At 42.0% G+C, this 26,319-nt stretch overlaps 3 protein-coding genes across 3 annotated transcripts; 2 read left to right on the top strand and 1 right to left on the bottom strand.

Annotated features, from left to right (window-relative positions):
- Positions 1–3,293, top strand: LOC8076547 (beta-sesquiphellandrene synthase-like). The gene is made up of 6 exons (XM_002444983.2): positions 1–454; positions 1,292–1,664; positions 1,829–2,047; positions 2,172–2,310; positions 2,428–2,679; positions 2,808–3,293. Exons 1-6 carry the CDS (start codon positions 1–3, stop codon positions 3,090–3,092), a joined length of 1,722 nt encoding a protein of 573 aa, XP_002445028.1. The 3' UTR covers positions 3,093–3,293.
- On the top strand, positions 9,807–15,433 carry LOC8067815 (external alternative NAD(P)H-ubiquinone oxidoreductase B2, mitochondrial). The gene is made up of 10 exons (XM_002444982.2): positions 9,807–10,219; positions 11,661–11,925; positions 12,559–12,765; positions 12,884–13,134; positions 13,311–13,527; positions 13,607–13,711; positions 14,148–14,420; positions 14,535–14,656; positions 14,810–14,929; positions 15,030–15,433. Exons 1-10 carry the CDS (start codon positions 10,122–10,124, stop codon positions 15,115–15,117), a joined length of 1,746 nt encoding a protein of 581 aa, XP_002445027.1. The 5' UTR covers positions 9,807–10,121; the 3' UTR covers positions 15,118–15,433.
- On the bottom strand, positions 16,600–19,115 carry LOC8067814 (vesicle-associated protein 4-1). Its single transcript, XM_002443792.2, has 7 exons — positions 18,626–19,115; positions 18,093–18,163; positions 17,809–17,890; positions 17,604–17,719; positions 17,382–17,459; positions 17,152–17,271; positions 16,600–17,028 (listed from the first exon to the last, which is right to left on the bottom strand). The coding sequence occupies exons 1-7, from the start codon at positions 18,804–18,806 to the stop codon at positions 16,969–16,971; spliced, it is 708 nt and encodes a 235-aa protein (XP_002443837.1). The 5' UTR covers positions 18,807–19,115; the 3' UTR covers positions 16,600–16,968.

The following is a 26,319-nucleotide window of genomic DNA, read 5'->3' as shown; positions in this document are numbered from 1 at the left end:
ATGGCGTCCACTCTCACCACCATCTGCAGCCCCGGCGGCGGCGTCACATCGTCGTCGTCAGCCGCCGCAGCGGAGCAGGACTGTCGCCGGCAGTACGCCCCGAGCGTGTGGGGCGACTTCTTCATCGCCCACCAGCTGTGCACGCCGGAAGAGCTCCTGTCCACGCAGCAGAAGGCGTCGGCCAAGAAGGAGGAGGTGAGGCGGATCCTGTTGGCCGCCGACGCCGCCGCCGTCACCTCCGGCGACGACGACCTTGTTGCACGGAAGCTGGAGCTCGTCGACGCGCTGCAGCGGCTCGGAGTGGACTACCACTACAAGGAGGAGATCGATGCGCTGCTGCGTGCGGTTCACGAGGACCACCATGACCATGGAGCTTCAGCTTCGTCCCATGACCTCTATGTCACCTCGCTCAGGTTCTACCTGCTCAGGAAGCATGGGTACACCGTCTCCTCCGGTAAAGGACGACGTCTCATGCTTGTAATTGTAATTTCACTCGGTTTTTTGTATTCATGTATATGCGTGTTTTTACTAAAATTTTGTCTGTGCAACGTTCACTGCAATAGAAAGCTTTTTTTAGAGGCTGATTTTGGCCCTGTTTAGATCCGAATGTTTTTTTGATTTTGACACGGTAGCTCTTTCGTTTTTATTTGACAAATATTGTCCAATCATGGAGTAACTAGGCCTAAAAGATTCTCGTGATTTACAGACAAACTGTGCAATTAGTTTTTGTTTCCATCTATATTTAATACTCCATGCATGCATGTGCCGTAAGATTCGATATGACGTGGAATCTTGAAAAAATTTTGGTTTTTGGATTGAACTAAACAAGGCTTTTTTTTAGAAGTTTCATAGTCTCTATCAAATAGTCTTTGTCCATACTAAGGCTCTTTTTAGGTCCCCATCTAAAAACCTTTCACCTATTCCATCAAATCTTTGGAGTATTAAAAATAGACAAAAAAAAAACTAATTACACAGTTTGGTTGTAAATCACAAGACGAATCTTTTAAGCCTAATTAATCCATGATAGTCATAATTGCTACAGTAATCCATTTGTACTAATGCCAGATTAATTAGTCTTAATAAATTTGTCTCGTAGTTTCTAGACGAGCTATGTAATTTGTTTTTTTATTAAAACCCCTCTCGATATTTTTCTAACACATTTAATGTGACATCTAAAAATTTTTTTCTTTTCGCGAACTAAAATGGCCTAATTTACAGAGGTGGTGGTCTTAGGATGTCTCTCTCCATACAACAGAGGGGCTGCATCTAAAAATGTCTGCATCTGATGCAGATGTTTTTGCGAAGTTTAGAGATGAGCAAGGAAACATTTCGAGTGATGACGATATGACCACATTGATGATGTTGTACGACGCCGCACATATGAGGACTCGTGGAGAGGACATACTTGACAACATCATCGTTTTCAACAAGAGTCGCCTCGAGACCGTGGTGAAAAGTGAAAATCTGGAGCCGGATCTGGCAGAGGAGGTGACGATCACGCTGGAGACGACTCGTTTCAGGAGAGCAGAGAGAGTGGAGGCGAGGCGGTTCATCTCGGTGTACGAGAAGAAGGCGACACGCGATGACACCATACTGGAGTTTGCAAAGCTGGACTACAACATCGTGCAAGCTGTCTACTGTGACGAGTTGAAACAACTTTCAATGTACGTACGTACGTAAGGACCGATAGAGAAATCATTGAATTATTGTTATCTAAGAGTACAAGTTTGGATTGATTTACATTTTTGTTTTCTTTTTACACAACAGTTTGTGATGATTAATTTATTACACGTGTATATGTATGTAAGTATGATTTACACATGTACAGGTGGTGGAAGGATCTGAGGTCACAGGTGGACATGACGTTTTCAAGGGATAGATTGGTGGAGATGTATTTTTGGATGACGGTAATTGTTTATGAGCCGGATTACTCGTATTCACGGATAATGCTTACAAAGCTGGTCCTATACATTGCTTTGTTGGATGACATCTATGACAACTATAGCACCACAGATGAGAGCAACATCTTTACTACAGCCTTCAAAAGGTATATATCTCGCTCACTGAAGTTCAGATTTATTAATCACATCTACCACGGTGGATATAATATATATGTGTCCAATTTTTTTTTACAAATCCACTTTATTCGCTTTAAAAACGGCAATATATAGGTGGGATGACAAGGCAGTGGAGGAACAAATCCCTCAACATCTGAGGAATTTCTACAAGAGTGTAATCCGTACTGCAGATGAGATTGTGGCCGAGTTGAAAGTTCAGAATAACAAGAATTCGGAGGTGGTAAGAGAAGTGGTAAGTTGCATGCAGCAGCAGGCTCCAAATCAAAGATTTACCACGCCGACAAAAGACACACATAAAAAACACTTGCTTTCAAAGTCAAGTTTAACATCTAACTAAGTATATATTCAGATGTTTCACGTGGCCGAATCCTACCATGCTGAGGTCAAATGGCGTGATGAGCAGTACGTGCCTGCCGATGTAGATGAACATCTGCAAATTTCACTGGGAAGCATTATGGCTATGCAAGTCGTCGTCCTAACCTTTGTTTCCATGGGAGATGTGACTACTAGGGAGATCATTGATTGGGCTTTCACCTATCCAAGAATGATCAGAGCCGTTACTGCTATGGCTCGTATACTCAACGATATCATGTCATATGAGGTACACACATGCATCACTCAACGACGAGACTAATTCAAGATTGCATTCATCATTGTAAATATTTTTCTGACGATATCCGACCGATTCCTGTATGCCACGGCTTATACATCTATTATACTCTTTTGCAGCGAGAACAAGCTTCAGACCATATGGCATCCACGGTGCAAACTTGCATGAAACAGTACGGGGTCACAGTTGAGGAAGCCATTGAGAAGCTCAAGTTTATATGTGAGGAAGCATGGATGGACATCGTCCAAGGATGTCTTGACCAGAAATATCCCATGGCCATTCTGCACAAGGTGGTCAGCGTTGGACGATCACTAGATTTCATTTACAAGAGAGAAGATTCATACACCCTCCCATCCAACCTCAAGGACACTATAACTTCGTTGTACACAAAGCTCGTCGTCTGAGTTTAATTTTCTGATAATAAGGTCCAGCAGGCGCCAAGTACGTACGTGTATATATAGCTTCTCGGCATAAAACATCATCAGTGAATTAGTTAATCGAAGATCAGATGTCAAGGGTATATATATAGTTTACCTCCATGTACGATCCTAAATGATACACGATCGAGCTGTCTTATTGTGTACCGCCCTCACGAGTATATGTAATCTTGGTCGCTCTAATAAACATATATATACTTTCTCCATGTTCCTAAAGAAAGTCGTTTTGTGGTTGTCTTAAGTTAAACATTTTAGACTTTGCTACAAATAAGTTGAGTTTGAAAATATAAAAGTGATGTGGATAGATTCATCTCTCAAAATGTAATTTTATAAAAGTTTATAATGAGTATATTTTATAAAGGCCAAGATCATGTTGACCAAGAGTTAGCCTCTTATTATGCATTCCAATGCTCTTGCTTAAACTCACTCAAGATGAATGCCTTGTCCCCCGCCCCCAAATAGTATGGCCAAATGAAAAACAAATCCTTGATGCACACTATAGTGAATGTCCTCCAAGCACCAACCTTACATTAGCTCTGTTGTGGTCTTAGTCTTCAGGAATATCCTTTGTGACATACACCAATTAACAATCCAAGTCTTCAGGGACAAGACACCCTATGGACCTTCAACTTTTGACTAAATCCAATGTGAATACTACTTTAAATCACATGTTAGTCATAAGTCATAACACTTGTGTTCATCAATCACCGAAACACTAAATCACCAAACTGGAGCCTAGCTATGTTGAAGATGGACCATATTACTTATTTATTTGGTTGAACGGACTCGGAATAGATGGGATGGATGGCTATGTTTCCACCATTAGGGTCCATCATATTGCAAAACCATTTTAAACTGTACTCTCTTCATCCCAAATTATAAGACGTTTGACTTTTTCCATCTAAAGTTTGACCACTCGACTTATTCAAAAAATTTATACAAAATATCATAAAAAAGTTTGACCACTACGAGGCATAAGGCAGCCAGGACCAATAGTAAGACAAACTGAACTCTAAATCTTTTTTGTATGTATACCATAAAAAAGTGACAACCATAGAACCTTTTCTGGGCCTATTTTAGAGTGTGGGCATTTGCTAATCCGGCCTGTTGGGCCAAATAAGAAAAAAAAGAAGTCACGGGGAAATAGAGTTAGCTGACGCTGGGCATGATGCCCTGATCCCATGTTCGTAGAATGTGATTGTACAGTAACAACAGTGACGAGGAGAAAAGGTGAGACGTGGAAAGCCCAAATTGTTGGCGGCCCGGCCCGGTCGCAGAAAAGGGCTCCTTTTCCTTCCATTTCGTAGTCGTGAAGAAGCAAGCAGCGCCGCCGCCCGCCAACCCCTCCTCGTTGCTATTTAGTTGGTTGCACTAGTGACTGTAAGTATTTTTAAAGCCTATATTGCTAATTTTATTAAAAATATCAAAGAGCCAAAAAAAGGCCGAGCTAATTGCTTCAAGAATCTAGGCTTTCAGAAACACCTTCTCCTACAAATCAAAATGATGTCTGCTGGATCAAAAATTATTATCATTTCAAGCAAACCTGTAGACCTACCATACTTATGTCAGAGTTTTTCAAAATAAAATAGAATTGGTTCAGTTGTTAAATCAACTAAAATAGCACGTGTCTTAAGTTGACATAATACCAGAGTGATCTTACAATTTGGATATTCAAGTTCGCATCATTGACAAAAAAAGTTATATATATGTTGGACTATGTCAAAAGACAACATCTAGGCAGTTTCTGAAACACAAGACCAACATATATTAGGGAATTACAGAGAGAGTGATAACTACTTGTATCAGACAAGCAGTGATCTCTCTGTATCAGTTGTTATTCATGCACCACACCCAGGCAGGAGGCAGTACGTATGAGCAATGGCAAGAGAGATCACTGACATAGAAAGATGGGCAATAGAAAATTCCACACGGTTGATTCCTGACCAAGAGGAGTGTCGAGGATGTCAATAAAATATCCATATTATATAAAAAAACCAAATTCCCATCCAAGGAAAAAACCCAACGTGCAAACCATCTTGGGCCTGTCTAGGAGCAGGCCTCGACATCCTAGACAGGCGCACAACTACTCGATGTATCATAAGTACAACCAGCACGCCGATCGACATAAGCCTCGATGACGGAGAAAGGCTCGAGCGAACGCTAAGTCCTCAAAGCCCACGCACCCCTCGATCACGGAATCAGAGTCGAGCGAGTCACGCTGCCTCGAGCGCAGGACGCGTCTCGACTGCCTGCCGCCGGTACGGAATTTAGAGCAATTAATGCACCCGACAGGTTCCCACCTAACACCATGGCAGCCGCAGTTGTGATGATGGATCGTACCCCGTCGCATCTTGCCTTTTGCCAGCTTTGTCTTGGAAGTTGGAGAAAGGTACATAGCAGTTCTGTCACGCCCTGTGTGACATTCCGTCGGACGACCCCTCGAGGCGTAATTGTCAACGCTTTTCTCACACGGAACATGCCCATTCCGCCCGGCCCTCGAGGCCACCAGTCAGCGCTCCAACCACTCCCGACGCGATGCCAGAGAGTCTGTACACGCGTGCGCGTAAGTACGGATCCGTTACCAGGTGTTATATAGGAGCTCACGCGAAGAACGCACGCGCCATCATTGTTGGGTACACTGCAACAAGACACGTCGAGCCACGCCGATACAGAGGCCTCGAATTGACTTACGCCCTTACCCCTACCGTAACCCTACACTAGTCCATGCATCATGTAACCCTATGTCTCCCCTTAGCCTATAAAATGGGACGCCACGGGTTAAAATAGCGAGACACTTGACGTAGAAAAACCACGCTCGCATGCACTACACCGCCAACGCCAAGCAACGCATAGCTAGTTCTTGAGGACTTAGAACCTCTCACTTATTCATACTTTTATTCACCCCTGTACAAGCGCTTCGGTGAAAGATAATACAAGCTCTCCTCCTTCACTGGACGTAGGGCCTTCTTTTACCCGAACCAGGATATATCGTTGTGTTCTTCTTGCATCACCAGAAGAGGGAGTACACAAATTCACTCGTTGGTACCTCTAGGGTAAAACACAGACAAGGAGCATGCATGGTCATCGTCACTCTCTTCGTCCTTGCCGCCGGCAGCCATAACCCCACGACGGCTACCACCACCGGGAGCTGTGTTACAATGGAGAGGCCTTGTTTAGTTCCAAAAGAATTTGCAAAAAATTTCAGTCGTCACATCGAATTTTGCGGTACATGCGTGGAGTATTAAATATAGATAAAAAATAATAACTAATTATACAGTTTGCTTGTAATTTGTGATATGATTCTTTTGAGCCTAGTTAGTTCATGATTAAATAATATTTGTCAAATACAAACGAAAGTGCTATAGTGTCTATTTTGCAAAAAAAGTTGGAACTAAACAAGGCCGCATTTGCAGTGTTTTCAGCACACCATGATAATCCTGATAATAGTCTCTCTCTGTCCCTTAAAACTTCAATTCATATAGTTGTCTTAAATTAAACTTTTAAGCTTTGACCAAATTTTTTTTAAAAAAAATACTATGATTTATAGTACCAAATTAGTACCATTAAATTTATCATGGAATATATTAAAGCTTTAGAGATAGAGGAAGAACATGTGCGACATCATGACCGTTACCACAGTTAATGGGGAAAAAAGAAGAATCAAAACATGCATATTTCAAAAGTATATATACCATAACTAGTCATGTGGCTATTTGCAAAACCTATATAAGCATGCGAAATGTGCTTTACCAGAGCATTTTTTAGCTAGATATGCTTGTGGATACAAGCAAGGTTGGCATCTTTTTCTTTTTTTCTAGCACATCAGCGAAGCACAGATTACCATCACTGATTGAGGTAGAGCAAAAGATGCCAGCCCCGTGATTCTCATTATATTCAAAGCAGCACGAATGAATTGTATTTCCTCCCTTCTAAATTAAAAGATATTTATAATCTTTCTAGATATATTGATTTTGCTGCACGTCAAAAGTTAATTCGCAAGAGAAAAAAAAAAAGAGGCCGGGGATACCATCCTCTTTCTCATCTTATCTTATACACCGAGGTCTAGTTTAATTTTCCAATAAAATTTTAGATTCTCCGTCACATCGAATATTTAAACGTATGTATGGAACATTAAATATAGATAAAAATAAAAACTAATTTCACAGTTTATATGTAATTTACTAGATGAAATCTTTTGAGCCTAATTAGTATGTGATTGGACAATAATTACCAAATACAAACAAAAACAAAAGTGTTATTGTAGCTAAAGCCAAAAATTTATTTCCGTGAACTAGGCCCTGTTTGGTTCCTCCTACTAAATTTTAGCTAGCTAAACTTTAGTCACTTTGATAGCTAAAGTTCCAAACATATTGATTAAAAAGAGCTAAAATAGTTTAGTTTCATTAGTCACCCAAGAGTTTTAGACAGAACCCCTGAAACAAGACCCGAGAATCACACTAGTATAGGGTAGCTAGCATGATCGGCGGTCTAAACAAGACCCGAGAATCGCACTAGTATAGTATATAGGGTAGCTAGCATGATGGGCTGGGTGGTGGAGCGCCTCCACCCGCACGTCCTACACCGACGGCGGCATTTGCAATTGGAAGGTTCGTTTCTTTTCTTGCCGCGGACGTCAAAAGTCATCAACCGCACACGTGTACGTCCACACCTGCACGTACTGCAGTCATCTCTCTACGCGTGGGCACCGACACGAGCCTTGGCCGCACCAGATTCGCTCGCTGTCCTCGATCTCGTGCGCGCGCGGATCTGATGAGGAATATACATACTTGCCTTCTTCTTGGCCCACAAGTCACGCTCTCGCTACCGACTCACATCACATGCAGCAGCACAAACAAATACCCTACGGCTGGGATGGGGGGGGGGGCAATTAGGCCTTGTTTAGCTGTGAAATTTTTTTGGATTTTGGCACTGTAGCACTTTCGTTCGTTTGTGGCAAATATTGTCTAATCATGGACCAATTAGGATCAAAAGATTCGTCTCGCGATTTTACAGGCAAACTGTTTAATTAGTTTTTATTTTTTATCTATATTTAGTGCTTTATGCATGTGCCGTAAGATTCGATGTGACGGAGAATCTTGAAAACTTTTTGGTTTTTGGAGTGAACTAAACAAGGCCTTACACAGGGATAACATCGTCTGTTCAAACATGTCGTGGAATCAGACTCTGTACCACGTAGGCGTGCGCAAAGGCACACGTTTAGGTAGAGGAGGTAGGATGGGCAGTTGACCAGATTTAGTATGGATCGTACATGGACGATATATAGTTGGAGTCGATGGCTCTTTAGGCTTCCCTCGTCTGGGATCTTAATCGTATGAGCACCGGTCGTAAGTTCGGATCATATATGAGAGGGATAGAGAGGGATGTGATGACATTATGAGAAGCAATAAGTAAAGAAATGGTTGAAAGTATCTTTTTTCTCTTTAATATTACCTAGCAAATATATTTATGCTAATATTTTTACAAACCTACAAGTCAATTATAGAAAGTTTGGCCGATATGAATATTGTAACGACACTTTTTTGCAAGCATGGATGAGTAATATATATATATATGACAAAGCAGGAGGTCTTTCCTGGGCATGCCCTTCTTTTTGCACGATTATCGAGTGGAGTGCTCGTTGCAGCTTCAATTGTCTGTTTTAAAGCTTTGGTACTATTGTTCAAAAGCACACGGTTCTTAATTGTATGAGCACCGGTACGTCGTAAAGTTATATGAGAGAGATAGTGTGATGACATTACGGGAAGTGATAAGTAAAGAAATGATTGAAAAGTATCTTTTTGTTCTTTAATATTACCTAGCAAATATGTTCGTGCTAATATTTTTAACAAATCTGGTCACCTAAAGAAAGCTTGACCAGTCTTATTCGCTTGGTTCAAAAGTTATGGTTCAAACTACTATTTGTTAATTTGTTATGAGAAAAAAATATCGTTGAATGATTGTCTGAAATACTCAAACCATGGAAAGACTGTTTTGTCACTCTCTTTCTTTTGTAGCAACAACATTAACACAGGGACCGAAGGTATTAAGCAATTTTATTTTTACTCTAAATAGCGGTTAAAGTCAAAGACAACATTATACGTAGTTTGACTGAAGGTATCAAGTCAAAATATGTTTTGTATTTTATTATAAAAAATAAAGAGAGTACTACATGGAAAAAAAGGCGCCCAGAAATCTCCGCGATTCTAGGCCTTGTTTAGTTCTAAAAGATTTTGTAAAATAGACATTGTAGCAATTTTGTTTGTATTTAATAAATATTATCTAATTATAAATTAACTAGATTTAAAAATTTTGTTTGTATAATTAATTATTTCATTTATTTGTATTTAATATTTTATACATGTGTCGTAAGATTTGATGAGAATTTGAAAAATTTTGTAAAATTTTTTGGAAGTATAGAGAGCACCGCTGGCCACCGATTAGAAAAAGGGGAAAAAAGGCCGAAGCTGCCAACTCTCCCACATGTCGTGAGTCGTGACACAACGACGCAGGAGCGGAGCGGTTCGCTTTATAGCATGCCAACCACGTGTCCGTCCCTTGGGAGGAGAAGCGACTAGAGGTCCCAGCTTGCCGGACCCCGTCGGGGGCCCCACACGGCAGTCACCAACCAACCTCCCGCTTCGCCGCCAGCCACGAGCACGGAAAGAAAAAGAAAAAGGTTGGCGAGGTTGGACCAAGAATGGAAATCGCAGTCGGCGGACGGAGCTCGCAGCTCGTCGCTTCGTTGTAAGCTCCGACTCCGAGCCTCCGAGCAGTCGTTCGTTGAAGAAGCTAGCTGCTCCTTCCTCCTAGTATAAAGGAGCCTCCTTTTTTCCTTTGCCGTGCCGCGCCGTCCCGTCCATTCTGCTTCCGAGCCTTCCTTCTCCCCCCCTTTCGCCGCCGCCGCCGCGTGGTTGGGTGGGTGTGTGCTGTGCTGTTTGTTCCAACATCACCGGAGCGCAGCGCAGCGCAGCGAGCAGCCGAGGAGCGGAGCCGGAGATGAGGTGGGCGGCGTTCCTGTGGGAAGGCGCGTCCCGGGCGTCCGGCGGCCGCCGCCCGGGGGTCTCCAACCTCCTCCTCGTCGTCGCAGCTGCCAGGTACCGTCCTGATCGATTCATCCGCCCCTTCTTCCTCTCCTCCTCCTCCTCCTCCTCCGCCAATTTCTCTGTAGTACCCTGTAGCCGCGACTCTGTTTTGTACTACTACTAGTACTAGTAGTACTGCCATTCTTCTTCCGTGTCGCTCTGAAACCGGGTCATTCAATTGGCCGCCGCGGGCGGCGGCGGCGGCTTTGCGTCTTCCGCTCCCTGTCAGGATCTGCACTAGTTCTTCCTTCCTGCTACCTTGGCGTTTCGTTCCTCGCGGATCTTGGAAGGCAGTAGATGTTGTTCACTCTGTGCCTGCCTGGACTTCCCTCACTTTCCTAACCTCTGAAATCTCGCTCTCCCTGTTCGATTCTGCTTTCGCATAGGGAGCTTGGCCAGTCCCTCTCAAATGATGTTAGATGAGCGAGATGAAAAAAAAAAAAAAAAACTGTTTTGCCCCACATTGGCCTTGTTTAGTTCAAATTTTTTTTTGGAAAATCGATACGGTAGCACTTTTGTTTATATTTGATAAATATTGTCCAATCATAAACTAACTAGGCTCAAAAGATTCGTCTCATCAATTCCGACCAAACTGTGCAATTAGTTTTTATTTTCGTCTATATTTAATACTTCATGCGTCTAAAGAATTTTGTAAATTTTTTTGAACTAAACAAGGCCATAATGTAAAAATTGCCAAATCTGAGGCATCCCCACGTCGTCGTGGACCTTGCCCTCTGGCTGCATATTATGAATGAAATATTCCTTAGTGGTCCATGTGCCCAAGAACAAAAACCTTCCTTTGATTTCTCCACTACTACGTGTGAATTGTGATGTGAGTCCCCACCTCGTGGTGAGGTGAGACTCCAGCTCTGAATTTTCTACGCTGGATGACCCCCCATGAGACCAACAAGAAAACAAATTTGACTTCCATTTCTCAGGTCCGTAGCACCACGATTTTTAAGCATCTCTTCGCTGCAGTATTGTATGTTCTGCAATATTTTTAAATTAAAAATGCGAGAGTTCGTTATGGTACGGCCACAAACCAGAGTAGAAACAACTATATGTCAACAACTATTGTTTGGTGTGTACCGTGTCTTCGGAGCCATGTGCCGAACTAACGTGGAACATGCTGCTGTCTTTTATAAAGTACTAGGCTTTCCCTTTTTCTTCGGATTCTCTAATGTGACAACGAAAAGTAATCTGTATAATTTGCTTGTTGGGTATGAATGCAAAATGAAACATCAAAATGTATAGAAAATAAATCCCAAAAAAGAACTTCTAATTTTTATTTTTTTCCCTACCAAGGTCTCAATGTAGAACATAAACAGATTACATTCTCTAAGATGTCTGAACATTGCTGCAGCCTCATAAATCAGACTCATAAATTATGTCACGCAATATGTCCTGCTATCATACTTTCAGCTCCTTTGCTCATAAGTTACTGTATCTGCAGTAGCGGTGGCCTCGTTGCCTATGCCGACTCCGGATCAGATGCTGCTGTTGAGAAGCCGCAACTTCCTCCAAGGAAAAAAGTTGTGGTGCTTGGGACTGGTTGGGGCGGCACCACATTCCTGAGGAATCTCGATAGCAGGTTGTACGATGTGCAGGTTATATCTCCTCGGAACTACTTTGCGTTTACGCCACTGCTCCCGAGTGTCACTTCTGGAACAGTTGAGCCTAGGAGCATTGTTGAGCCAATCCGTAGGATCTTGGAGAAGGTATGCTGTTGTCCTGAATTTATGCAGGTTCTTTTTCACTGCAAATAGATTCTAACACTTACATTATTATCTGTGCTTCTGTCATCCTCGTTTTGAAAGAGCCATTGGTCAGTTTTGGATGCAGGATGCAGTTCTCTTCTACCTTAATCTAGGATTTATTTGTGAACCAGAGCAATAGAACAATAAGCAACTGACAATGTTCAGTATGCAGTAAAAGTACCACTGTATTAGTGCTGTATATCCCTACACCACGTAACTTGAATGTTTATGTACAGTGGTAGCTTGATTTTTGTTTCGTCTAGCAACAGCTTGAATTTTTTTTATTCTAAACTCATTGAATACTGTTTATTAGGGCTTTTTCTTTCCTATGATGTAAAACAATGAAGTTCGGCATCTTTCTGACCTCGCATCTTGCACCGAAGCAATTTGGGTCCCACACATACAATTAGTGAATGACTCATTTGATTTGGGAATGGCCATATTTCGTTCTTTTTTACCTTTTGTAAACAAGGAGCAAATGCTATTCATGTTTGAATCATTCCGATATGTTGAACACTAGTATACTACCTCAATTAGATGGTTACATTCGTTCCAATGAACTAATATTCGTTTTGTTGTCTCTTGTTCCTACAGAAAGGTGGAGAAATCAAATTTTGGGAAGCAGAGTGCTTCAAGATTGATCCACAAAGCAAGAAAATCCATTGTCGCTCGAATGTTGGGACAAATCTTGAGGGGAATGGCGAGTTCTCGGTTGACTATGACTATCTCGTGGTAGCAGTTGGAGCTAGGACAAATACATTCAATACTCCTGGCGTGGTAGAGAATTGCCACTTCTTGAAGGTAACTTGTCTAAGATAAAAATTTCACTTTTATCTAAAGATAATATTATACTTAATTCACATGGTTTTTTCACTTCAAGCCACATCGATTTACTCATTTTGTACTCCTTCAATTGCAGGAAGTAGAGGATGCTCAAAAGATCAGACGGAGTGTGATGGACTGCTTTGAGAGAGCAAGCCTCCCCTTCCTGAATGAAGAAGAGAGGAAGAAGAATCTTCATTTCGTGGTTGTGGGTGGTGGACCTACTGGAGTGGAATTTGCAGCATCTCTGCATGATTTTGTTACCGAAGATTTATCCAAGCTTTATCCCTCGGTTCAGCACCTTGTCAAGATATCACTGATCGAAGCTGCAGATCACATACTGACCATGTAAGGCATATGCGTATCTGTTTTTTTCCCATACTTTTGATGCTTTATATGGGGTTTCACCTTTTATTGTTTTGTTCCATGCCATGGTTAACTGTTGCCCCAATAATTTGTCAGCAAGTTTACATGGCGTAAGTTACATTAATTCCTAGACTAATGGTTGCTTGCATTTCCTAAAGGTTTGACAAGAGGATAACTAACTTTGCTGAGGATAAGTTTGGAAGGGACGGTATTGATGTGAAAACAGGATACAAAGTTGTGAAGGTTTCTAAGGATGATATTACCATGCAAAATCCTGCCACTGGGGATATTTCAGTTCCTTATGGCATGGCTGTCTGGTCAACTGGTATTGGAACTCGTCCATTCGTTGTGGAATTTATGAAACAAATTGGCCAGGTAGATATAAAATCCAAGTGTCCATTTAGTATTCTTCTGCAGTTAAGTAAACCATCTGAACATTTATCTGCATATACAGGCCAATCGGCGTGTCTTAGCTACTGATGAATGGCTAAGGGTCCGTGAATGTGATGGCGTCTATGCAATAGGTGACTGTGCTACAATAAACCAGAGGAAAGTAATGGTATGTAACAGAAGCTTATTACTTATCTGTTTGGGTTTTGCCTGAATTTTTATTATTCGCTGTCAGAAAAAAGGTTCTGCCATGTCGGCAATGCAATCTTTTGCACACAGACCTATATATGGAAATTTCAGTACTATATTCCTAAGTTTTGTCTATTGGTTCATAAATGAAATGCCATGAAAAAATATTCCCTCAAAAGAAATTCATAAGCCAATGTTTCTCAATAGGAGTTCCCATGAAAGCCACTGGTTCACTTGATGTATACTATCAGTATCAGATATGGTTGGTACTTCGTAGGAAACTTGAATGTATTGGCAATCCAGTGGTCCAGTGTTGACTATCTGTAACACGATTTAAGCTAACTAGTAGTAGATGTTTTGCTAAACTGTGTTATCTGCCTTCAGGTATTTATGATCTTGATGTTTAATGGTTGCAGGAGGACATTTCAGAAATATTCAGAGTTGCAGATAAGGATAAGTCTGGAACCTTGACTGTGAAAGAAATTCAAGATATCCTGGATGATATTTACGTGAGATACCCACAAGTACAGCTCTACCTTAAGAGCAAGCAGATGAACGGCATCGCTGATCTAGTAAGGAGTGCCAAAGGAGACGCTGAAAAGGAATCCATGGAACTGAACATCGAGGAATTCAAGAAGGCTCTTGCACTCGTGGATTCGCAAGTCAAATTCTTACCTGCAACTGCTCAGGTGGTGTTTTATTCTTCTTCAGAGTTTCAACAGGCTTAACAGCTTCAACAGAACTGAATTGAATTGAAGGATCACGCTCTTGCCCAATTTCTGACTTGCTTGTTCCTCTGACAGGTCGCATCCCAGCAGGGCCAATATCTTGCTAGGTGCTTTAACAAGATGAAGGATGCTGAAGAAAACCCTGAAGGTCCAATCCGCATCAGGGGAGAAGGCCGCCATCGCTTCCGCCCTTTCAGGTTCCTATTCTGCCACTCATTTGCTCAATGTTTCCATAGTTTGCTGATCATGACCTTCACTCTGATCCAAATGCTGTTTACCATGCTTTGTCCTCCAAAAGCATCCACTTTTTCTGTACAGCATCTAATGCTGTTACTTTCCTGACCCTACAGGTACCGGCATCTGGGCCAATTCGCCCCACTAGGAGGGGAGCAAACTGCTGCACAGCTTCCCGGGGACTGGATCTCCATTGGCCACAGCACCCAGTGGCTCTGGTACTCCGTGTATGCAACGTAAGTGTTTCCCTTTCCGTGATAATGCTACCACTCTTCTGCCCATATTTGTGATTCATCAGCAGTATGTCTGATGATGTTCTCTGTTCTATGGATTCAGCAAACAAATCAGTTGGCGCACGAGGATGCTGGTGGTATCTGACTGGACGCGCAGATTCATCTTCGGAAGAGACTCGAGTTGCATATAGTCAAGAGAAGGAAAAGATTTTGCTGTGACATATAATATATATATATTCAGATGAACGGGGCCAGTAGAGCCTCTTCCCACTTTTTTTTAGTCTGATTTCACATAAATGTTCTTTTTTTGTTAAGGGAAGAATGCGAGTTCCCTTGCACTTTGTATAGTGCACCACGAAGAAATTCCTTTGTACCTACCTTTTTCTGGAGAGAGTTGTACTGCACTTTTGCGGCCTGAGTAACTCAGATTCTTTTAATAGCTATTTTTTTACCACTAAGATGTGATATGCAAAAGGGTCAGTTCGGACCTGATTTTGTTGTGTTAAATCCCTGCTTTGGCTGCCCATGGTAATTAACTAGTGATTCAGTTGGTTGCATGAATTTTGTGGCGTTTGGTAAAATGTTGGTGCCAAAAGTTGGTAGTCAGTACTGACATTCTGGCAAGTTTATGGAGCAGCTAGGAGCTGAGCTGAGCTGATAATGTTTTACAAAATAACTGTCTCTGCGTTTGACACCACTGAACACTACGATCGTCAGTGGGGCAGACAGTTCCCTCAAACACAGGGCAAGATGCGCAATTTAAGACAGATGTACTAGGAAAACATATATTCCCGATGAACAGGGAGGTTGCAGCAAAACAGAGATTGGTCCAAATCTTTTAAGAAATGTTCTCTCTGATAAACTTCAACATCTCAGATGAAAATTCAAAGTCAAGCTGATCTTTCCATGTCTCTATTTGAAAGAGAAAGCCAAGTTTGAATCTGAATTTTTCAAACCATTCTAGAACGCGCACTACACGGAGCAATGCTATTGCAACTGCATCACTGCTTGGCGGCAAAATACCGGTCTTAAGGTGTTCAACGAATATAACCCTTCACTAAACAAGTGCCCATATTGGACAAAAGAATTATTCTCAAGCATGCATGTTTGTCTCTTTGAAAGTGAAATAATTAATTAATACTATATACAAGCGGCAACTTGCACATATTCAATCTCAAAAGTCAAGGATGTATGATCACATCTATCTGGCTATGAAACTGAAATAAGCATTTAAGAAATCACCCAATACTCGAATTCCATGAAAGCAACAGCTTGTCCAGGCCACAAAAAGGACTAAAAATAAAGTTCCATTATCATCCACCTCTTTGGTTGGTGGGTTAGGTATACTTGTACCTAATTCCTCCAGCTCAACAGCTGCATCAATACAGATCAGATGAACACAAAGGAACAAGAACAATTATATCAGCACAGCACAGATCACACACACACACATCAAAATTAAAGGAACATGAGCAGATTACAAGATGCTAAGCATAGCCCAGAATGTTTCATGGGACCAAAGCAACTGACAACTGATTGACATAAATCTCAGGGTGTCATGACATGTTTTTAATAGCAGCTCTGCAGAGAATATTCCATGGATGATTGCTACTAAGCTGACTTCTTAACATTATTTTCCTGCTGCAGTATGAGTTGTATAAGCAAGTTGGATGGAAGAATTACTGTAACATGATGGCAGAACTATCACTAAATAATCACCTTGGAGTGTGTCTTTTGATATTACAATTCTAATATTGACAGGACAACAGCTAGGGAATGTATCACATTCACATGTTGAGTCCCACATTCCACAACACTGAGTACATGGCTTAGAACAGGAGGTATTATTATCAAAAGAAGCGGCTGATTATCTACACACATCCAGACCCAAGACAGAAGTTCGTGAAGCTCAAATCCTAATTACACAAAGCCTCATTGTTGCTTGATTGCTCCGAACTTTCACATTAAGCTCCAAAACCATTTGACAACTGCCCATGAAATGGTATGTTCAATCTTGCATAGTTTACAGGGCTGCCTCGTGTCTACACTGAATCAACACCTTCGATCTGCTGGCGAGCAAGGTATCTCTCTCTTCGTTCCTTCTGGAATAATATAATCAAGAAATTAACGTTGGAGCACATGAGGCAGAGCTGCATCTCGAATACTTGAACACTATACTAAAAGACTAGGCACTGTCATTAATAACTACAGAGCCATAATCTTACCCATTCGTCAATCACAAGGCCTTCACCAACAATACGGGGACTATTGTCCTCTGGAGGTTTCTTGCGTGCCTCTAGCGCTGCTTCTGCTTCAGCAAGCTGGCGCTTGAGTTTGTCCATTTGCTACACGAAAAAATATTGCCAAAATGTGTAAGCCAAACTTGTAATTCTTCATTAATTGCATTGCATTAAGAAAAAATAAAAAGAAAAGAGGAAGTTTCGCTCAGACTTACTGGGCTTGGGCGCTCAGCATCCAAGAATACTACCCGCAAAATTTGCTCGACTGCAACCTGGTCTTTCTGCTCATCAAACTGCAACAGAAGGGTTAAAAACTTCAGTTTAGGCAACCATTGGGCCATTGAAATGGTGATGACAGATCAGTTAGTGAAGGTTTCCAACATTTAAAAATTGAACACTACACTGAGTCTACTAGGGCTGGTGGACAGAGGGTTTACCAATTCAGGGACATACTCCACCGGCCCTTTGACTTTGAGGCTGACAATCTTGAACTTAACCTTGCACTTGTCCAATGGCTTCTCATTGTTCTCCGGATGCTCCACAAACTTGAAAACTGCAGTGGATGTAAGGGAATGCACGGGTTAGGCCATTATAACTTGCGAGCACCACAGCTAGCGATGATATGGTCTCAAATTCAATTACCTGTTGCTATGATGCTTTCCCCTGGAGCAAGTACGCTGCCAGGAGGCCTCATGAAGCAACTCTTGGGTGCAGTCGTTTGGAACTGGAACAGCAAACAGGCTTAAAATTAGTGCTCTGCTCATGGGTACTGTGCAGCTGAGGGCTTAACAATTGTACTAGTTGCAGCAATTAGTGGTAAGCTGGTTAGGAACAGACTGGTTGCAAAATTTCCAAAAAAAAAAACATTTAAGAGAAAAGCATCTGGCTATAATAGCGTAACTGAATAAGAGACAGTTGTTAGTTACCTTGAAGGCTACATGGGACTTGCTGATGTTCTTGATCCTGACAGCACTCCGGACTTGCTTGCCGGGTTCATCTGTACAAGTCAAAATCAGAGACCAAAATTAGGCTAAGAAACCAGATGAACGGAAAATTTCTTTCCCACAGCTCCCATGGCCTTTTACTATCCATCGATTTTCACGAAAAGTGGTACAAAGTTGGTCTTTTTTATTCGTCTATGAAAAAGCCCCCTTTTCTCACGAATAAGAGTTGAGAAGGAACATAAGCTTTCACCGAACAAGCAGAGAGAGAGAGGAGAGTTGCAGAAGCAGAAAAATTGAGCAAACAACGCGAAAGGCGATGCCTTGACGAGACAGCGCAATCGAATCAAGAACTTCGAATAGCAGCGGGGAAACGAACGCAGCCGGAGTCAGAGCAGAGCATAAGCAGAGGCGGAAACGATTGAAAGGCATCGCCAGCAGTTGCTGGTCGAAAGCAGTAAACCACCACCAGGCCAAGAGGAGCAAGAGCAGTCGAGAGGGGGCAAGAAATTGCTTACATGGGAAGTAAAGCTTGGCGGGCGGGTCGAGGCGGAGGCGGCGCCGGGTGGGGAGCAGCGACCGGATCACCTTGACGCCGCCGCCGCCGCCGCCGCTGCCGCCGGCGGACCCGGATGGTGCGCGGGCGGCGTCGCCCTCGGCTGCCGGCGGCGCGGACGCGGCGGACCCCCAGAGCGGCATGTGGCACAGCCCCAAGCGACCGGCTTCCCGCTGTTGCTCGTCCTCCCGCTGGCCCCGGTGCCCCTGCTCCTCCTCCTCCGGCAGCGGAAGCAGCAGCAGCGGCTCGCCGTCCGCGTCGGGCGTCGGAAGACGTATGGTGCGGGGGGTGGAATAGCCGGGGAGGGAAGGTGGAGGGGGGAGGGGAACCGAAGAGGTCCCGAGTATGATTGCGACGGCGACGCACCGGTGTGCGTGCGTGGGGTGGGGAAGAAATGTAGAAGCGGTGTGGAATCGTCAACTCAACTGCGACGACGGACTCCGCGGAGCGAGTGAAGAATGGTGGGGGTCGTCGGGCTGTCTGTCTTATATGCCGTGTCAGAGCTATGAGTGGATGAATGGTGGGGCCCACCGCGGCAATAATCGTTTTTGCGTTGTGTCATTTGTGTAGTCATTGTGTATTAGTGATATGTTTTTTTCAAATAAATGTGTATTAGTCATGATGATTGTTAGCACTTAGCAGTAAAGTTCAATTCAAAAAAAAAATGTTAGCAGTAAAGTGTTGTTTGGCAAAGGGAACCTAAATGAAAAATTGAAAATCATTCCCACCCGGGCCTGTTGCTTGGAAGCGAGGGCAGTGGCTGCACTTTCTTTCTATTCCGCGAGACTTGACTGTTCCCGTACTTTTTTCTATCAGCCAGTAGCTTTTACAATAAATCAGCCAACAGTGATTTTAGATATGATTTTTTAGACCAGCGAACAGGCTCGTCCGTGGCTTGACCCGGTGGAGAGCAAATAGCGTTGGGGGATGAGGGGTGACCCTATTGAATGTGCTGTTTAAAGCGCTATCCGTTACAGGTTAGGTCAACCAAACACAAAACAATGTGATCTGGTGACGTTGCAAACTGTTTGCAGATCAAAGTCGTCGAACCAAATAGCATCTTTAAGTAGTAGCGGTTTCGTAGGTTGGCATGGCTTGGTGGTTGGGTCCTTCCACTTCGGCCTCTGTTGTGGTTTGATTACCTTCTATTGGCTTTGCCAACTAGAGTATTTCCATGCTAGCCTTATCTAAAATAAAAACTAGTTTCCATACTTAAGAGTGCCCAAGCAATAATTTTCTTGTGAAAAGAAAAACATAGACCATAGACATAGCAACATTTCCTAGCTCTTACAAGGCATGAGAGTGGGTGTAGCATTGGACCTACCAATAGAAAATCCTAACGAAAAGAAGACCCATATTCCTTAGATTTTTTTCTCTCGTGGATTAGCATACTGCATACACTAGTTAGTAGATTAGGTCAAGGTTACAAAACTCTTGTGGTTTAGTTAAGATGGACCACATAAGCAAAACTAAGGTGCACGTCATAAATACCTAAACATTTTGTGGGATGGACTGGACAAACAAAAATCATGGCAAATTTTGGCCCAAAAATTTGTGTCCAGTATCGTCTCACGGAATATATTGGGTTTTTTTATGCCCCGGGCTTGTGCAGGGCAACTCCTAATTTTTAGTAAAAAACAATTAAATTAAACACAACGGGTCATGATGTGGCGTTTTTTTTTGTTGCTCATGGTTATCTTTTTTTTTAGAACAATGCTCGTGGTTCGTTGTCCAGGTCTTGTCTGTTAAAAGCATGACTAGTTTCCTGTGTATAGCGCAGTCTGGGTTGTAGGATGTAGACATAGACTGATCGGTTGCCTGGTTAATGCGTTGGGCTAAGCTCGACTTGTGGCATGCAAAGAACTAGCAAAACCTAGCTTGGTCGGTCTTGGTCCTTTTATAAAATGGATAAGAAACATGCCTAATGAGAAGCCCTAAAAATAACCTGTAAATAAGAAGATCGTATTTTTATAGTATATTTTTATCAAAAACTAAGTCATTTTGTGTTAATCAAATAGATCAAATGATTGTGCTTGCTTTCATACAAACTTGAGGGTATAAGTTGTTATCTATTTACTGAAGCCAAGGATAAAAAGAATTCAGCAGAGCTTGTTGGTGGACATAAACAATGAATGTTTTGCCTAAGTAATAAAGCTAATTAATATGCAAACTTAGTGTAGCTCAGCAGGTTGGGTTCCTTATGGTGGAACCTGTCCACCTATTCAAGTTCCTAACTTAATACGAGTGCTCCGATTTCTTAGATTTATTCTAGGATTTAACAACGTTATTCTTTCGGTGGTAGGTGACGTACCCATAGATAGTGATATGTCGGTCCAACTCAGTTATCCAGAGGTGCTTATAAGGGTAGAGGGTGTATAGGTGCGTATGTTCATAGTAGTGAGTACGTGCTCATGTATGTGAGCGTAAAAAAAAGAATATAACGGAAAGTAGAGGGAAGTGGAACTAGGCATCTGTTGTTATTCTGTATCCATAGTTTAGTCTCTCTTCGTATCTCTGCAGAGACTGAGTTCCTGCTTGGATGGCAAAGGGGTCCATCGAGCTCTCGAAGTTTTGGTCAAAAAAACAAAGAGCTTTCAAGTTGAACCCAACGGGACCTCCTTGTGTTGTACTCATTCACTCTGGTCTAAAAAAATATAATTCTAGATTTAAACCAAGTTAAATTTTCTTTAAGTTATTAATTAAATTTATACAAAACAGTATCAATATTTATATCTTAAAATATATGTACTAAATAGTTCCTAAAAAACAATTGCTAAATGAATAAGTTTTTTTCAAGTGACAAAAGATTTGAGATCACATTTATTGTGTTACTCCTACCATTTTCAAAATCTTGCTTCTAAAAGCTAGAAGGCAATTTTGCATTAGGAATCTCATACTATTTTTAAATCATGACAAACATTTTTATATTTTCATTCTCTCTTATATATTTGCATCAAAAACTATTTTCTTACTCTTTACTCTTTCCCGCGTTCTTCCACCTCCAGATCGATTAACCGATTGTGATACAGACATATTATTCTGTGTGACTGGATCTTCCAAGACAAAACGATTGGGAGTTGTGATAAGGGGATGTTGGAGAACAGTTTTTTCAATCTTATCAAGAAAAAAAGATTGGAGTGGTTTTTCTTTAACCTTTGGAGATGCTCTTATTCTGTATCATATATATTATTACTTATTTATATAGATCAATAATTTTAAAATTATTTATCTTATTAAGAAGTACAAATTGTGTTCTTTTAGAGGGCTGGAGTGCTAGAAGAAAACCAAATGTAGATAATGATGCTCTTTGTATGAATCATGACGAAAATGTGCAAGCAGGCCTAATTCCACTTTCAGCGCGATACATATGATCTACGGCGATAGAGAAGGCTAGACCTAATCCATAGATCATGCCTGGCCCCACCTCCACTCTAGGCGCCAAAAAAAAATGTAAAAAAACCAATATAAAACTTTATGTACAACTGACGCAGTAGCATGGATGGATGGATGGATGGATTGACCTGAGCATGCGTTTTGTCACGGGCTTCTCCAGGGGGTGTGTGAGTTGACTCCATGGACCTGCAAAAACTAAAGCTGCCAAAATATAAAAAAAATCTTGTTGCAATCTTTTTCTTTTGGGTCCGGGGGCACGTACCTTTGCTCTGGGTGGATGTGGATGTGGTGCTATTTTAAAATTTGTCTTTTCTTTTTTGACTGAAGCTCGATAGGATAGAAATGATAGTGCGCATTACTGAACAATACCAATAGTCTATGGACATGTGGGCCATGTCTTCATTGCACTCGTGCTTATCCCCTGTTTCGAAAGTTTGAAAAAGGGACATGTAAAGTGTTCACGTAGATATGAAAATGACAATCGGCAAAGAATACAATTTTGTATTTTTTTTCTCTACTATAAATCGTTTCGATTTTCTAGATGTAACGATTTTATTATGTATTTAAATATATTTTATGTTACTATTGTATATCTAAAAAATCAAAATAGTTATAATTTAAAACTAATAAAGCTAAAATAAATTATTAGAGTAAATTACACTGACATGTACTAAACTATTACACGATTCTCATCTAGATTTTTAAAATGTGAAATTGTATATCGAGGTCTCTAAACTATTTAAGTATACCATTCTAGTCTAAAATAGCTGCTATGTCATAGTTCATTAGTCAGCCTGGGCACAAAATATCGAGAATCGAAAACCGAACTGAAAATACCGAGAACTAAATCAAAAGTACTGAAAACCAAATTTTTTTGGTACCGTGTTCGGTTCCTAATTTTTAGGAACTGAATTTACCGAGATAAATTCGGTACTTTACCTCGAAGAACCGAATTTACCGAAATGTGCTGAGTTTGAGTGTAGTTATATTATTAATAGCACTATTTTACTCTATTATATTTTATACATGTGGTACTCTACTCATATAATTTTGTGGACTTGTATATGTATGTATTTGACACTATTATTCTTTAAGAATTATTTTTCAAATTGTGTCAAAATTAGCTTTTGAACTTGCTATTATATGTTCATGTGATCAATTCGGTATTTTTTTGGTAAATACCGAAACCAAATTTTCTCGGTATAGATTTTTGGAAGGAACTGATCGGTACCTATTTTCCGAGGAACCGAATTTCCATGAGAACCGAACTACCGAATGCCCAGGGTGATTCATTAGGTGACCTAGCGCTCTAGCCTGCCTTGTTCGCTTGAGCTTATTAGTCGAAGCTGTCAGTCATTCAGCAGTATTTTTCTCTCACAATAAATCAGCCAATAGTACTTTTTGTCATAGCTTATCATCGTGGTTGGGCCGAAAGATGTACTAGCGGATATTGTCGTAAAGTATGTGATAAGTTTAAAAAATTCGAAGCACGTTAGCTCGCTCAACTTGTAGCTGAATCGGATCAGTTCGGCTCAGCTCGTTATTATAACGAATAACGAGTCGAGCAATCTCAAGATTTTAGCTCATTAGCTATAACGAGCCAAGTCGAGTTAGCTCGTGAGCCAAACGAGCTATGGTTTCAGAGAAAAGTCATCATAATTTATATTAGTTTTTTATTATTTCATGTCTTACACTATACAAATGGTTAATATGTTAGCTCTTATGAATATTTTGTTCAATTTAAGATTATTGGATATATTATTTTTATATTATTACTATTTGTATGTTTTAGATAAATACAAATATTATATTTTATGTATTTTTTATATCTGGTTTGTGAGCTTAACAAACTAGCTCGAGCTCGTAACAAAAAGCTGAGCTAGCTTTCTGGTTCATTAAAATAACGAGCTGAACCGAACTAGCTCGTTATCTTAACAAAGTCGGAACGAGCCGAGCCAAACTAGCTCATTATCCAGCCTTAGCTAAGACACGTCATTCACTCACATTGACATGGAATAGCTGGCCGGCGTACTCGCGAAGTTGTTGCTGGTCGGTTATTCCACGTCACCATGAGCGGGTAAGATATGTCTTAGCACACTTGACAAACAATGCTTGTCTCATGGTATCTCTTTTTTTTTTTTGAGAATTCAGAGCTTCATTATATCATGGAAGAATTACAATCTCCGGCAGCGCATCGTTCAGTGGCTGAGACCCTACGGGCACAAACATGAGCCACTGAATTCGCTTCTCTACGAACCCACTCCACCCGAAAATCAATAAAACTCTTCCCAAGCTCTGAAATGTCGAAACACAGCCCTCCAATGGAGGATCTCATCGCTGCAGGGTCCCTGATCAGTTTCATCGGGCCTTGGCAGTCCAGCTCCAGGATCACCCGCTGCAAGCCCAGTTCCACAGCCAATTCTAGGCCTTCTTTCGCGGCTAGCGCTTCAGCCGAGAGCACATCTTGCACTCCTTCAAACCACCTTGCTGCAGCTCCAATCACAGCCCCTGATTGATCACGAATGACCACCCCTGATCTCCCCGTGCCGTCCTCAGCATCAAAACCAGCGTCAGTATTGACCTTTGCCCAACCCTCTTCCGGGCACTTCCATTTTTGAGTTGGCAACGGTTGCTTAGGCCTTGCCGGCACTTTAAGGGAAGCAAGGTCTTCCATCAGCTTGGAAATATACCTCGCTGCATCTCCAGGATCCCAACTTTTGCGCCCATGGCGCCTGTTGTTCCTTCCTGACCACAGAGCCCATGCTCCACATATCACTGTTTCAGCTAATGCAGTTGAGCAAATGTCTGACTGCAAAACATCAGTCGCCCAAGAATATGGATGGAAGTTTATTGTACCTTTTCCAGTTAATTTCTTAACTTCATCCTAAAATCTTCTCGCTATCGGGCAAGCGAATAACACATGAAAAAGGGACTCCTCTTGGTCCGCGCACATCTCGCAATGGCATTCCTCAGCTACATGCCTTCTTTTCAGTTCATATTTCGAATGTAAAGAGCCATGCATCACTCGCCACCAAAACACACGTACCTTGGGAGGAACATTCAGTCTCCAGATACGTGACCAGAAGCTGGAATTATTTGAGGATGAGGTCTCACTCCCTTTGGCCATAGCAGACGCCATTTGGTCTTGCTTCAGTGCATGGTATGCTGATCTTACTGAATATACCCCATTCCTTTCATATGCCCAAGCCAACACATCGGTAGTAGAACAAGTGCTCGGCCGAATCTTGAGGACCTCGGCCGCCTCGAGAGTCATAAAAGAGTTGTACACTTTCTTCTCGTCCCAAACCCTCGTTCCAGAAATAAACAGCTCACTCACCTTCACTGCTGTTGCTTTTGGCATTCGCGCCAATGGCTTGAGGGACCTCAGCCCGGGAATCCAGTTGTCCTCCCAGACATTCACATCTCCTGGACTCTCTTGATCAGACCCCGCCTTAGTACATCACGCCCATGTAAAATTGATCTCCACGTTGCCGAACATCGCCTTTTTTTGGTTGCTGAAAGGAAGTCACACTGTGGGTAATATTTCCCCTTTAGCACCCGAGCGCATAGCGAATCCGGCCGTGTCAGCAGTCTCCATCCCTGCTTTCCTAACATTGCCTGATTGAAGAGAGGGAAGTCTCTGAACCCCAAGCCTCCCTCCTCTTTGGACCGAGTTAGTTTCTCCCATCTCAACCAATGAATCTTATGGTTATCTAGGGAACTGCCCCACCAGTTGTCTCTTGATCTAACCGTACTGGCAAATGGTGCCAAGACAGTACTACTTTGGATTCGGATTGTAGCACCTTAATACATTAGGGACCAAGATGAGTGATTTTATACTTGTAGGGCCTATATGAGAATCACATGACAGTTTAGGAACTACTATGAGCTACGAACCCACATATCGATTCCATGCTGGAGGGGCACGTTAGCCAATGGGCCGTGACATGCATGATTGTTTTGGGATAGTATACTTTAGGCCTTGTTTAATAAATGGGATAAAGTGTTATTACACACAAAGTACCTACGGCTACGGGGAAAGCCTACTGTAGTAGTAGCAGTATGGTAACAGGTATCCTGTGCCCGCTGGCAAGTCAATGCACGGGACGGGACGGGAGTCTGTGTCAGTCTGCAGTCGTCTGTTCGGCTGTAGCGGCAACGCACGTCGACTGACCTCGCATACACGGCTGGACGATAGCAACGTCCCTCCGGTTTGGATTTATCAGTTCAACAGTGTTGTTCTCTCATCGTCCGTGGTATGTA

The sequence above is a fragment of the Sorghum bicolor genome, chromosome 7 (assembly GCF_000003195.3).
Source record: "Sorghum bicolor cultivar BTx623 chromosome 7, Sorghum_bicolor_NCBIv3, whole genome shotgun sequence".
NCBI classification, from domain to species: Eukaryota; Viridiplantae; Streptophyta; class Magnoliopsida; order Poales; family Poaceae; genus Sorghum; species Sorghum bicolor.
The sequence above is the reverse complement of the archived record's forward strand: the minus strand, read 5'-3'. Positions and strand labels throughout refer to the sequence as shown.

What these genes read in the sequence shown, in the direction of transcription:
- LOC8067815 (XM_002444982.2), top strand. Translation starts at nt 10,122, where the DNA reads ATGAGGTGGGCGGCGTTCCTGTGGGAAGGCGCGTCCCGGGCGTCCGGC. An exon ending in TCTTACCTGCAACTGCTCAG is followed by an intron (nt 14,421 to 14,534) that starts GTGGTGTTTTAT and finishes TTCCTCTGACAG; the next exon opens with GTCGCATCCCAGCAGGGCCA. An exon ending in CATCGCTTCCGCCCTTTCAG is followed by an intron (nt 14,657 to 14,809) that starts GTTCCTATTCTG and finishes CTGACCCTACAG; the next exon opens with GTACCGGCATCTGGGCCAAT.
- LOC8076547 (XM_002444983.2), top strand. Translation starts at nt 1, where the DNA reads ATGGCGTCCACTCTCACCACCATCTGCAGCCCCGGCGGCGGCGTCACA. An exon ending in TGGGTACACCGTCTCCTCCG is followed by an intron (nt 455 to 1,291) that starts GTAAAGGACGAC and finishes CATCTGATGCAG; the next exon opens with ATGTTTTTGCGAAGTTTAGA. An exon ending in GAGTTGAAACAACTTTCAAT is followed by an intron (nt 1,665 to 1,828) that starts GTACGTACGTAC and finishes ACACATGTACAG; the next exon opens with GTGGTGGAAGGATCTGAGGT.
- LOC8067814 (XM_002443792.2), bottom strand. Translation starts at nt 18,806, where the DNA reads ATGCCGCTCTGGGGGTCCGCCGCGTCCGCGCCGCCGGCAGCCGAGGGC. An exon ending in TGGAGTATGTCCCTGAATTG is followed by an intron (nt 17,460 to 17,603) that starts GTAAACCCTCTG and finishes CTTCTGTTGCAG; the next exon opens with TTTGATGAGCAGAAAGACCA. An exon ending in GCCTTGTGATTGACGAATGG is followed by an intron (nt 17,029 to 17,151) that starts GTAAGATTATGG and finishes ATATTATTCCAG; the next exon opens with AAGGAACGAAGAGAGAGATA.